At 36.5% G+C, this 14348-nt stretch overlaps 1 protein-coding gene across 1 annotated transcript in view; it reads right to left on the bottom strand.

Annotated features, from left to right (window-relative positions):
• DYNC2H1 (dynein cytoplasmic 2 heavy chain 1) overlaps window positions 1-14348 on the bottom strand; it is a 184870-nt gene that overhangs the window by 115790 nt on the left and 54732 nt on the right. The window contains 9 exon segments of the mRNA XM_070749693.1: window positions 329-410; window positions 2146-2288; window positions 4164-4277; window positions 5764-5872; window positions 8684-8932; window positions 10350-10480; window positions 10576-10743; window positions 12542-12644; window positions 14061-14205. Of these exon segments, the coding sequence (XP_070605794.1) occupies window positions 329-410; window positions 2146-2288; window positions 4164-4277; window positions 5764-5872; window positions 8684-8932; window positions 10350-10480; window positions 10576-10743; window positions 12542-12644; window positions 14061-14205 (1244 nt within the window).

The raw sequence follows: 14348 nt of genomic DNA, 5'->3' as shown, positions 1-14348 counted from the left end.
CTAAAGACAAAAGTAGTATTGAATAAACAGAATGGAATGATGTTTCCTGTATAATACATTATTTTTTAAGATTAATTTTATCCTTTTGCAAGTTTTATTTACCATATAGCTATGCTCAACATATAGGATAAAAGGCAATTTGACTTCTAAAACATTTCCTGTAGAACATCTGTAATATTTTAAATAATACTTTGCTAATTTCTCAGAAGTAAATTTGTTTTACTTTTTTAAAAAAACGGAGAATGTTACATTTACTTCATTGGCCTTATGCTTTCGTTATGTACTAAAATGTACATAAATGTACTAAATGTACAGAATAGCAACTTGCCAGAGTTCTTTTTTTTGTGTTCTTTTGATGTTTTTGCCACTTTTTCCTTTTCATCTGCTTCAGCAAATAACATCTCAGGTATCTAGAATGTAAAATGTAAGGTAAAAACAAGCAGTATACTACAATAATTTCTTTGCCCCAAAATTGGCCAATGGCTTCACAGTTACCACTCTTTTCCAGCTTAAGAAATAATGCTGACTCATATGGCTGGCTTAGTTAAATTGCACACATTGAAAAAATGGAACTCAACAATGGATGTAGAAATAACTTTTTGCCAAGATTCTGCTGAGAGGAGATTATATGATTTTCCTACTTTAAGACACAGTTTTCCAGTTATGGAAAGGAGCCATGAATACCTTGAAGACAGAAGCTAGCAACATCATAAGTAAAAAACCCACCTCTGCCATCAAGCATGGGGGAACTGAAACATCTCCCCCTGCCTATGTAGTTATTCGTGTATGATATGACTGTATGTATGTTTTTATATATTGGGGTTTCTTGTTTTTTACACTTTTTAAATGTATTACTGTTATTTTAGATTCTAACTATTAGATTTGTTATTATATATTGTTTTTATCATTGCTGTAAGCCGCCCCAAGTCTACGGAAAGGGGCAGCATACAAATAAATAAATAAATAAATAAATAAATAAATAAATAAATAAATAAATAAATAAATAAATAAATAAATAAATAAATAAATAAATAAATAAATAAATAAATAAATAAATAAATAAATAAATAAACAAATAAACAAATAAACAAATAAACAAATAAACAAATAAACAAATAAATAAATAAACAAACAAACAAACAAATAAACAAACAAACAAATAATAATTTTTTTTAAAAAAAGCCTGACACCAGACAGAAACATTATCAAGATGGTATTCAATGTTTTCAACATCCATGGCCAGGAAAAGGAGGCAAAATACTACCACATCACAGACTAATATAAAATTTAAAGCCTGAATCTGACATATTATAGAACAGTGATGGAGAACCTATGGCACGGGTGCCACAGGTGGCACACGGAGCTATATCTGCTGGCACGCGCGCTGTTGCCGTAGCTCAGCTCTAAGGTGCATGTGTGTGCCAGCCAGCTGATTTTTGGCTCGCACAGAGGCTCTGGGAGGGCATTTTTGGCTTCCACAGAGCCTCCGAGGGGATGGAGGAGAGCATTTTTATTTCCCCCAGTTCCAGGGAACCCTTTGGAGCCTGGGGAGGGTGAAACACTAGCCTACTGGACCCACTAGAAGTTGGGAAACAGGCTATTTCTGGCCTCCAGAGGGCCTCCAGGAGGCTAGGGAAGCTGTTTTCGCCCTCCCCAGGCATTGAATTATGGGTGTGGGCACTTGTGCGCATGTGATAGCATGCGCCCACGTTCTTTCAGCACCCGAGGATAAAAAGGTTCACCATCACTGCTATAGAAGATTCCACAGTAGCTGCCTTTCATTATAAGAGCACCAATCTCATCTTCAATGAAAGTGACTCAACTACTTGACCTTTGTCCTTGAAACCTCCACTGCTAAACTCATGACTGTGCATTTGTGTCCTAGAAAGAAATTTATTGTTGTGTCAAGGATAAAGCTCTGAAACTACCAAGTTAGAGTTCTCTAAAACAAAAAACTGATATTAGCTTCATAAATTATTGAAAGATATTCCAAGGATATGTCACTGAGCATTTCAAATGTATGTCACCTCTATTTTGTAATCTAATTTAAATTTTAGGACATTCAAAGATAAATATGTAAGGACAGAACTTAAAAGAAAAAAATATTATGGTGAGGGTGACCTTGTTTCAAATTCTTGCACTTACCTTTCTCATACTGCTTTCAGACCAGCCTTCCATCCAGAGCACCTGACACTTCTTATGAAGGGCAGGATTACTTTCGCAATTTATTGTGAAATTTAAATTAGTAGAATCCATAATCAATACAACATGAAGATTCTGCTGAATCCCTAAAAAGTTTCAAAAACAGCGTAACAAAAGTAAATATTATACAAAATTACCCCTAGATAAAATTACTTGCAATTACAGTGATACCTTGTCTTACAAACTTAATTGGTTCCGGGACGAAGTTCTTAAGGTGAAAAGTTTGTAAGACGAAACAATGTTTCCCATAGGCATCGATGGAAAAGCGATTAATGCATGCAAGCCCAAAATTCACTCCTTTTGCCACCCGAAGCGCCTGTTTTTGCACTGCTGGGATTTCCCTGAGGCTCCCCTCCATGGGAAATCCCACCTCCGGATTTCTGTGTTTTTGCGATGCTGCGATTTCACTGAGGCTCCCCTCGCTGGGAAACCCCACCTCCGGACTTCCGTTGCCAGCGAAGTGCCCATTTTTGCGCTGCTGGGATTTCCCTGCAGCATCACAAAAACACGGAAGTCTGGAGGTGGGGTTTCCCATGGAGGGGAGCCTCGGGGGAATCCCAGCAGAGCAAAAACGGGTGCTTTGGTGGCAACAGAAGTCCGGAAGCGGGACATCCCAGCGGTGGTGGTGGGTTTGTAAGGTGAAAATAGTTTGTAAGAAGAGGCAAAAAAATCTTAAACCCCAGGTTTGTATCTCGAAAAGTTTGTATGATGAGGCGTTTGTAAGATGAGGTATCACTGTACTTCTAACAGAGCCCTAGGAAGGGGACAATGGCAAACCACTTCTGAAAAACATGACCAAAAAAAGAATAAAAGAATAAAAGAAACCCTGCAGGGACTTGTCCAGGCAATCTCTGAGAATTGAACCCCACTGAACATAAGAAGAAAATCAAACTACTGTATTTTCAATATTTTCAATATTACTTGTTTAAAAATAATATATTTCCAAATAATAAATAAGCATATCTATATTTTGCACTTCACAAATGTAATACAAATGGAGCTACAACTATCCTATGTGTTTCACTCAATAGTGAGTTTCAAATTCTGTTGCTACCCGTTCACTATTGGGAACACGGGAACATGCCCAGACACATCCAAGTGGGTAGGCGGACACTCCTGCTGCTACCACTACCGGTTCACCTGATCCGGAGCAAACTGGTAGCAACCCATCACTGGTTTCATTGTGACTTAATCAAAAACTTGGATCTTAGTGAACTTGAATTATTTGTATTTAGCCATAAATTCAATTAAAAAAACCCACCAAACTAATGAGCAAGCAATGGTAATAATTTAAGTTTAGTTTGCTTTCTCCCCAGAAACTTTGAGGGTGCTTGAAATGGGCATAATCAGCAATTTACTCACACATAGTTGTTTCAGAATGGGATGGTTGCTCATTCATAAAAAGGATACCATGGCAGACATAACTAATGATAAAGCACTGATATACTGTAATGCTCATTGCCATCTCCTTCACTAGCCACATCATCTTAGAATATTCCCTTCTCCCCTAGCTTAAATGTTGCCCCTTTTCTGGGAAAACGGGCACAATTCCAAATCAGGTACTTAATTGCAATGATTTCTCATTCCTATTTTGTAAGAAACTACATGGAAACCAGTGACATTAATACATATTATGATCCTGAATCCTAGCACTTCTCTTTGCAGCATACTGGTTGTTTATTTTTTAAAAAAATATTAAGAAGTCTGATGGGACAATGTTAAATGCTAAGCGACATGTAAAATGTTGTAATAGAGATATGTTAAAGATTTTCTTGATTCAAAGACTCTAGCCACAATGAAATTAATATTAAAATTCTATTGCAAAATAAATATATTTAGTAAGAAAATACCCATCAGAATGGTTATCATTATTTACGTTCATTTTTTGTATTCAATTTGAAGGTATATTTTTTCACTATTTCTATAATAGCTTACGTTACTCTATGTACTCATTCACTTACTGTAAGTAAAATAGTTGAAAACTGGTCCCGTAAATCCATCCTGTGATGCTTGATCTTTCAAAGGAGACAGGAGTGGCTCCAATTCTTCTATTGTGTACAATCCAGAAACTTCACCTATTTCAGATAGTTTTCACAATGTTTTATATGGGTCAAATTAAAATCAAATTACTACTGTAGCTTTAAACATTATATTTTGCAAGAAGTTGAAGGAAATGTTATTAATCTCAAATACAATTAGATCCTAAGGAAAAGGAAATATAAACTACATAAAAATATTATTACTGTACAATAATTTTCAGTATATATGTTTTCCATTTTCACTTTAGATTAGCCACATTATAGGATATTAATCTTTCAAATGTAGAGTAAGGAAAGGGAAACTCAAGATTTGAAAAAGTTTGCTTTCATAACACATAGATTATATTTTGACTTAAATTAGGAAAATGTTCATTCTCTTAATCCAGGGCTGTCAAGCTCACAGCCTGCAGGCCAGATGCGTCACCTACTGGCCATGCCCACACCCAACTTAGTGAAAGGAGAAAAAGTTGTGATACATCATGTGACGACACTGGGCAACACGAGTTTGACATCCCTGTCTTAATTTGATTTTGCAGCACATGTTTTCAAATCTTAAAAATATTTGCGTGTAACAGAATGCATAGTGTCCAATCATACAGTTAATACAGCACTAGCATTGAGAAGCTGTGAATATCCTATACTCAATCTATTTATGTTTTCAGTAGACAACCCATTAGCTACTAGCTCATCCTTTCAGAGATATTTTCTTACCTTCAACAATGAAAGAGCTTCTAATGTACTACCTTAGCTGGAAAATTTGGGCTACCTTCAAATGTATCTGCCTTGAAATAGCCCATGTACAGCAGCCAAACATCAGCATAGGAAATATTTTATGACATTTTGTATTATGTCATAAACTGCTTTATGATGTTTATGTCAGATTTTTTTTAAAAAAAAATGCCATATTTCAATCCCACAGGAATTATAGATCTCAGATTTTGGATACATTCTGTCAATTAGCCCATTTGAAGTACAGTGGTACCTCAACATACGAGTTTAATTCGTGGCAGAGCCGACCTCGTATGTCGATTTGGCTTTTCGCGCCGAGATAACTGGAAAAAATGGAATTCTTGCGCCACCTAGTGGATGCTCGGCTCGTATCCCGAATTTGAGCTCGGGTGTCGAACAGAAATTTTGCTTGTGTCTCAGCTCGTAACTTGGAATACTCGCATGTGGAGCAGCTCGTATCTAGAGGTACTACTGTACCTAAGTTCAAAAATTGCCTGGAGATGCACCATTTTGTCTAGTTAAGGATTACAGGAATTACAATTTTAATAGTATATAGACAGACTCTCTATAGTAGACACTTTTCTGTAATCATTTGAGAAAAATGTGTTTGTTGAGAAATATTTCTAAATTATTATCTAATTTTGCAACAATATTATTATAGATGATTTAACTATAGAATCATATTCAGTGTAATGGATCACATCTAACACACCAATGGCTAGTGAAAGTTTAGCAATTATTACTTTAAACAGTTCGTAGTGACTTCATTTACAACCAATTACAGGTTTCTGACCTGATGATAATAAGCTGTTGATCATCTCAAGAAAAGCGGCCTGCACAAACTGATAGTCTTCCAATAATAGTACAACATGTTGAGCTTCAATTCCTGCAAGTTGCATGACCTGGAGAAAAAACCATTCTTTCTTTATAATCTGAGACTAAACTTTATAATCCAGAGACAAAAATCATGGCTATGTGAGCCCCCACAAAATGTCCCACGGATCAGTTCTTTCTTCTATTCTATTAAACTGTCTTTCAGAAATTATGGTTGGAGGGGGGTCTCAACTGCAGGCATTCTGTGTATGTCCTTCCTTTGGAATAGCTTGCACCCTGATAAACACACACACACCCAAATTCAGGTTTAATATTATAATATGATATCTCCGGAACTGCCTTCTACCGCACAAATTCCAGCGGCCGATAAGGTCCCACAGAGTTGGCCTTCTCCGCGTCCCATCGACCAAACAATGTCATTTGGTGGGCCCCAGGGGAAGAGCCTTCTCTGGAGCGGCCCCAGCCCTCTGGAATCAACTCCCCTCGGAGATTAGAACGGCCCCCACCCTCCTTGTCTTTCGCAAGTTACTGAAGACCCACCTATATCGCCAGGCCTGGGGGAATTAAGACATCTCCCCCAGGCTTTCTTATATTTTATGTTTGGTATGTATGTGTTGTATGGTTTTTTAAACTGTTGGGGTTTTTAAATTTAATTTTATTATTAGATTTGTTCCATTGTTATACTGTTTTTATTGTTGTTGTGAGCCGCCCTGAGTCTTCAGAGAGAGGCGGCATACAAATCTAATAAATTGAATTGAATTGAATTGAATATATAATTCAAAACATAAATTTTGAGACATGTATAACAAAAAAATATCTGTGGTATGCTCTACCCACTAAAACAAGAAGGACTTTAAACGGTTTACAGATAAAAAGAAATGCAAGCAAATGTAAAAGTTATTAAAACAGTAATCTAATATATTTTATTCAAATTAATAATCAAATGTAATAACTTTATTGAATATGGTACCATTGCTTTATTATAATATCTGGACTATCCCCTGGAAGAGCCATTTTTTCAAAGTGGGTTTTTTTTTGGGGGGGGGGGGGTTGGTTATCAGGGTGCAAGCTATTCCAAAGAAAGGACATACAGAGAATACCTGCACTTGAGACCCCCTTCCAACCATAACTCCTGAAAGACAGTTTAATAGAATAGAAAAAAGAACTGATCCATGGGGCATTTGTAGGGACTCACACAGTCATAATTCTTGACTCTGCGACTACAACTTCTTATCATCTCCTTTATAGCTTTTGAAAGCATTCCATTGCGTCACCTTTCGCAGTTCACTCAATTCCAACTTTGTGAGATATTTTTCTTTCGTGAGAAGCTGGAATTGATTGAGTGAAATGTGATGGAGAAAGGTGATAGAAGCTGTGCTGGGGCAACTGCAGAGAGGGCCCTGTGTGCCACGTCTGGCCCACATACCATCATGGTATTAGGAGCTTCTCTCTCTTTTGTCTGATTATTTCCTAGTTGCTCTCTCCCCCTTGTCCCCCAAGAGTATTTACATATTATTTACATATTCTATTCCAGCAGCACAATCTCAGGGGAAAAAAAACATGTTTAGTTTTAAGATGTTGCCTATAGGCTTGATGTACTTGCTGCTCCTGCATGCTCAGGAGAATCTTTCCAAGTGCTGCACAGCCCTAATAATAATAACTCGGAGGTATTATTAATATGTTTGATCTTAAAAGTATTTCATTGGGGGTTTGGCATTATTTCATGTGTTTATTTTCAGCACTTAAAGCGTTGGAAGTTTATCTGATAAATTATAAATGAATTAAAATATATTCAGGAGAAATAATTTTACTATGTGAAAACAGTGAAATAACATCATCACAAATTCATCAGCTAGAATTCCTACCATTTTATTATGGTATCAATCTGAAGCTAAACCAGCTGCGGGGATTAACAGATAATTTGAAAAATGTGAATTAATTTAGAATGTATTCCATTCTATTCCAAATTAAACATTTTTGACTATTAAATATTTTAAAAGACCATTTAATAATGTTGACCTTAAAAATGTGATTCAATTAAATTCATTTTGTATAGACATAGCCACAGAAGTACACAAGGCCAATAACTGATACTACTGACATTCTATCCCAGTGATGGCGAACCTTTTTTTTGCTTGGGTGCCAAAAGGGTTTGCATGCCCACACTTCAATAAAATGCCTCCCCCCCATGCATGCTTATACAGCCACCCCCCATGCTTCCCCCCACGCATGCACACAGAGTCACTGAAGCTCCTGGAGCCTATGGATGGCGAAAAATGGGCCCAATGGGTCTACCGGAAGTTGTTTTCTGAACTTTCAGTAGGCCTGTTGTGGTGTTTTCTGCCTTCTCCAAGCTTCAGGGCAGTGGTTCTCAACCTTTCTAATGCCGCGACCCCTTAATACAGTTCCTCCTGTTGTGGTGCCCCCCAACCATAAGTCTAGTGCCTATTCTCCCAACAGAGCTTTAAGCTGATTGGCAGAAAGGTCAGAGGGACACCCCCACTGTAAACGCTTGATTGGTCGGATTGTAAAAGTATGTTCCAAGGCGCCAGAATAGAAGCTTTAGTTCTTAACACCATAGGAACTTTGTCTTTTCCCATGGTTCTTAGGCGAACCACTGCTTTGGGAGGCTCTCCTGAAGCCTGGAGAAGGTAAAAATGGCCTGCCCCTGTCCTCCGGGAGGCTGAAAATCAACTGGCCAGTGTGAACATATGTGCTGGAGCTGACATAGGACAACACTTTGTGTGCCCCCAGATATGGCTCCGCGTGCTACCTTTCGCCATCACGGTCCTATTCTATGAAGCTGAAATCTTCCAACTGCACTCTTATATTTACTTCCTTGACAGTTTATAATGGTATAAATGTTTTATAAAACTTACGTGTTTCAAATCATTTTTGAACTGTTTCATTTCGTAGCCTCTGGAAATCTTGGGTGTGATCATAATGGCCCCGTGCATGTGGCTGACTAAAGATGTAATGGTTCGACGACCCACTCCACTCTGCCCTGCTAACAGAAGTGAGCCTCCAGGAAAACTCAATACTCTATCAATTCTAGACACATAATCAAAGACTTCCGTGAAAAGCAAAATCTCTATTTCATGGTTATCTCGCCCATAATGAATAATACCCTAAGGAGAAGGGGGGGAAAGGTTAGTCAATATATGAAAGTGAAATAAAGAAATGAAGCAATATAGAACACTTTAGAAAATATTGTTCTTGGAATTGTATTTCTGAGAGGTATATAAAACGTTGAAAAAAAATCTAGTCAAAATGAAACATTATGAAAATCTTTCATGTCCTCTTTGTTCATTTGTCTTTTGCGCTTCTTGAGTTAGTGTTGTCTCTTGGCAACTGCCTGGACTGGTCCCTGCAGTTTTCATATCCTACAGCTCATTAATTCATTTTTCAAGAAAGTAAAATGAAGCAATGTAGAAATGATTGTGTTTTAAAATGTTTACATTCCTGCTTGGCTTGCTAAATCTTGAGACAAATTTATCCAAATGGGAAATTACCTAAATCTGTTCACATTCTACTGCTCATTAATTCATTCTTTTGACAATTCCCATAATCTTTATTCAGAAAGTGATTTTTAAAAAGCTAGAATATGGTAAGGTAATGAGATTTGGTGGCTCAATAGAAATGCTTTTGAAAAAGAGCATTGATTGCATTGCTATTTTAATGCTTGTGTTATTTCTGGTGCTCCCTTAGGGCTCTTCCACCAGGGCTGCTTATTCTGCCATGAAGACACTCCATTTATTGCTTGCTGAGGACACTTTCTCCTAAAAGAGACTCTGTTTCATAGACAGCCAAATGCTGAAGTAGGCCAAAGCTGTTGAGGGAGATACTGGCATGAAAATACCACTTTTTTTTTCCTGGGAAAATAGAAAAAAAATCCTCATCTGAACAATTCACAGTGCATGGTGTTTGCACTGATATAATCAAAGTTCACACTCTCCTTCACTACAATTGGCCTGGCAAACCTGCTATGAGTGCGTTCCTTTTGGTCCAGTCCCTAAGTTCACTGCCATTCTTGTGCTGCTGTTTTCACTATTTTTAACTGGGTTAGTGGACTTCCGGTTTGAAAGGGTTAGTCAGTGACATCACCATTGCCTGGAAGACACCCAATTGGGGGGGTTCTTTCATGTCCGTGGCAGGAGCTGGACCAAATGACGTTAGCTCACCCTGACCCTTGGCAGCATTTGGGTCTCGTACACAAGCCAAGCCAGCAGCCTAACCACGCAAACCAGCATGCTCTCCTCTATGCATATATTTTATATATTCCATGAATGTTCAAAGCTCCTCATAGCAGCATAATCTTAATATGCAGAGCATGATTTGTCATTCTGGAAAGTCATCCTTTGAAAAAAATAATCCCCTTGTTATGAAGACGCATTTGAAATATGCGGACAAATGTGAAAAACCACTGAATTCCCAGTGATCAGAAGTCTTATGCCCTAAATCTGAAATAAAAACCTCTAAAATGCCCTCTTTGAGCATGTATGTGCTTAGGTGCACATGTGTGTGTGCATGTGTGTTTTAACATACCTTCCTAATAATATCTTTCAAGTCTGTTGAGTTAAGTTTGCCAAGTGGCCTGCCATGAGGTGGCAGGGTCTGTCCTGGAGCCATGATGGCTCCTAATTCATGGTGAGCTCCCCATGTCACATAAAAGGTATCTGTGTAAATACAAGGTAAGTGGAATTATACTTCGCCCTCTGAAACAACCCTGATGGGAAAAGAGAGGGTGGAAATCTACAGTATTTTATTTTACCTGCCATGTTGTCCAAAATATCAGATCCCCAATCTCCTTGAAATACTTTCATTAAAATATTATCAAATGCATGAATTTCTTTAGCACCAACAATTTTGTCACGGAAAAGCCGTTTTGCTTCATAGGCAACAATTTCCAAGACGGTATCTACCGAGTGAGTAAATCCCGCTGTGAAGTACACATTAACAAGATGCCATTATAAATTATAGTATTCAAATTCTGAAATTCTGTACTACAATTTAAAGACATAAACAAAAAAGGATGTCACATACCAGAAGACAACCATCAAAAGGCAGCAGAGAGAAAAAAAGAATGAAATATCAGAGTCATTTTATTTTTAAGAATATACTATTCCATGTACTTTTATAATGAATAATTCATTCGAAATCCAAGAGAAATATATTTTTATTTAGGTCAGTGCTGGTTAATTATTTAAGAAAACTTGCCACTTAGTTTTTCAGTAAGCAGGAATGCAAAACAATTTAACATGAAGAACTATTATATTCAAAATGGATTCAAGGTACATTTATTGGTCATAAGTTCAATGCAGTTAAATCTATTATTTCTGCTCATCTCCCACCAATCCTGCCAAACTGTTTAGAGTCCAAAACGCCACTGTGTTTAGGAAATAAAGAATAAAAAAAATACTGCAAGTTAACATTAATCAAAATCTCTAATTTTTAATACACTAGAGAAAGCTCATTATTGTAATCACAAACACAGACATTATGGAATAGATTTAAAAAAAAAGATTAATAATTCTGTTTCCTGAAATCAAACATGACCACTGCTGCTTCCTCTATTGCAAAGACAGTACCAGTCATGAAATAATGCAATATGGAAGTATTTATTAGATTTACACCGTTTCATCTTTAGAAGCTCAAAACAGCCTACATGTTCTTATTTTCCACACAAAAGCAATCTTGTGAGGTAAGTTGGACTAAGAGAAGATAGCGGGTCCAAAGTTACCCTGGGAGATTCCATACCGCCTGAGGAGATATTAGAACTTGGTCTCCCTGATTCTAGCCCAATACATAGAAACATAGAAACATAGAAGACTGACGGCAGAAAAAGACCTCATGGTCCATCTAGTCTGCCCTTATACTATTTCCTGTATTTTATCTTACAATGGATATATGTTTATCCCAGGCATGTTTAAATTCAGTTACTGTGGATTTACCAACCACATCTGCTGGAAGTTTGTTCCAAGCATCTACTACTCTTTCAGTAAAATAATATTTTCTCATGTTGCTTTTGATCTTTCCCCCAACTAACTTCATATTGTGTCCCCTTGTTCTTGTGTTCACTTTCCTATTAAAAACATTTCCCTCCTGAACCTTATTTAATCCTTTAACATACTTAAATGTTTCGATCATGTCCCCCCTTTTCCTTCTGGTAAATACCTTTACCATGATCCCATAATGCCTCTCAGAATTGGGGTAAAACCATCATTTGGACAAGTACAAACTATATGCAGGTGAACCCCCACTAATAATAGGAACCAGCAATTCTATAACAAACAGCATTGACACCAACGTGACGATACATATGCTTTAATGTCAAGGACATGCTGCAATTATGTATTTGAGTCCTGGGATTTAACAAACGCATTAAGGTACAGCACTGGTATGATGACATCAATAAACAGGTATGAGCACTTTCTCCCTTTTCTGCCCATTAAAACGTTTTTTTTTTAAAAAAATATTAAATGCTATGTTTTATGTCAGTATGGAATGCTGACTAATTATTGCAGGAAACAATGGACAGGAAGAAGGTTAAAAATTAGGTTAAAAACAATAAAACAAATTTTATAACAAAGGATGGATGGTCTCATTGACTAGATTAATGAAAAACATAAGAACCACTATAATATTCAGATAACCTGACAAAGTTATTCAGAAATGAAAAACTGGCAAAAATCATCATTAGGTGTTCTGACAATGCCAATTTAGTCAGGGTTACTCACCTCCTGTTAAATCGTATCTGAATAAACCTAGAACCCACTGAGTAAGACTACAGGGTGTAAAAAGGTAGTGGCTGTAGTCATCAACTGTGAATTTGGCTCGAACCTGGAAATACAGATGGTGTCAACTCTGCAGTTATTTTTTGCAACACGTCATAGTACTATTTTACATTGGTTCAAAACTTTTTATGGACAAATTTATATGTAAAACAATCACAGTCTAAAGCAGATGTGTCATGTGACCACTCCCATGCCCGGTTTAACGAAGAAGGAAAAACCTGTGATATGGCACATGGTGAAGCAGTAATGACCCGAGTTTTGACACCCATAGTCTAAAGTCTTTAGAATTTTATACTCATTGGAGACTTAAATTGGAAACTCTCTGAAAAAAGTGATATAACAATGTTACGCAAATTATGGCACAGAGATTTGAATGTATTATTTTATCTAGGTAAAGCTATCCCAGGAAGCGATACAGTGAAAAATATATTTGGCCCCTAAATACTGTACAATCTGTAAAAGAAAGTACCACCAGCTTATATCCTCATAAAATCTCTCATACATGAGAAATAATTAAGTAAATGTTATATCGGAAAGCATATAAATGGAAAGCATATGCTTGCAGCCATGTCAAATAAATGGACTGATGGTTAATTCTTTTTTGCACAGTCTAGATACACTAGTTACACAATTTATAAGTCTTGACATAAATCCATCTAATGTACAATATTTTCAACCTAAAACAAACACACTGTGTTTTATAAATCCTACAGAGGCACTCTGGGTGGCTACAGTTTGGCAGAACCAAACCCCAAAACATGATTGGTCCAGATTTCAGCCAAAAGAAAATCTTGAAGCTTCTTGGAGCATGTTTGCATAAGAAGCATTCCACAAGCTGTAATTCAGAATTAGTAAAACAAAACTTTAATAAAATCTGCAAATGATCATTTATTCTACAAAATATATCAAATAATCTATTAAATAGTGAGGCAAATTGTTAAATGTATGTTTCATTGCTGAAGGGGTGAGATCTTGAAGAAAGGAAGGAGAAATTTGTCAGACAAACAAATCACCTAAAATCAGGCATAAGGGCAAAAAAGAAAATGTCCTTCAGGATTTCTAGGAAGATTCGGATTAAGAATTTGGATTAAGAATTCATCAACAGTCTTGATTTCTATTAACTTGCAATCATCTCTTAAAACCATATCAGATCTCCTATCAAAATACATTTCGTCAATTAAATATGTGTTAAGAAATTCTTTTGTATCTTAAATCTATTACTAATATATTACACAAAGTGCCACAATTTACCTCTCTTTGCTTTTATCAGATATTGTGTCTATTTTGTTTTTTTAAATCAGATTTTTAGTTTCTAAGTGTTTAAAATATCTGAGATACAAAATCTGACTTGCCTGTCTTCTCTTTTTTATTTATAACAAGAGGAAGAGCTAATCATCAGGGAACACAAAAAAACAACAACAATGTACATCAATGGTACACAATAGTTCATTTTACATGATACCTGCTCGTATACTTGAACCATGGATCCTGCTAATTGATATATTTTTGCTAAGGATCCCCAAGCAGGATGATCTTTTAGATTCTTGTGTAGAACTGGTTCTAAGTACGCACTATAAATTGTCTGTAGCTGATCTCTTTCTGGATAACTAAAAAAAACACAGAAGTTTAAAATTTAGTTAAAATTTAGTTTATTAAAATCTAATTGGAAAATGCAAGTTAAGAGCAGAATGGTTGTTATCTGGCTGAGAAACATGTCTAAAGAAACATGTCTAGAAAGTCTTCTGTAACA

The sequence above is a fragment of the Erythrolamprus reginae genome, chromosome 4 (assembly GCF_031021105.1).
Source record: "Erythrolamprus reginae isolate rEryReg1 chromosome 4, rEryReg1.hap1, whole genome shotgun sequence".
NCBI classification, from domain to species: Eukaryota; Metazoa; Chordata; class Lepidosauria; order Squamata; family Dipsadidae; genus Erythrolamprus; species Erythrolamprus reginae.
This window is presented reverse-complemented; position numbering and strand designations above follow the sequence as displayed.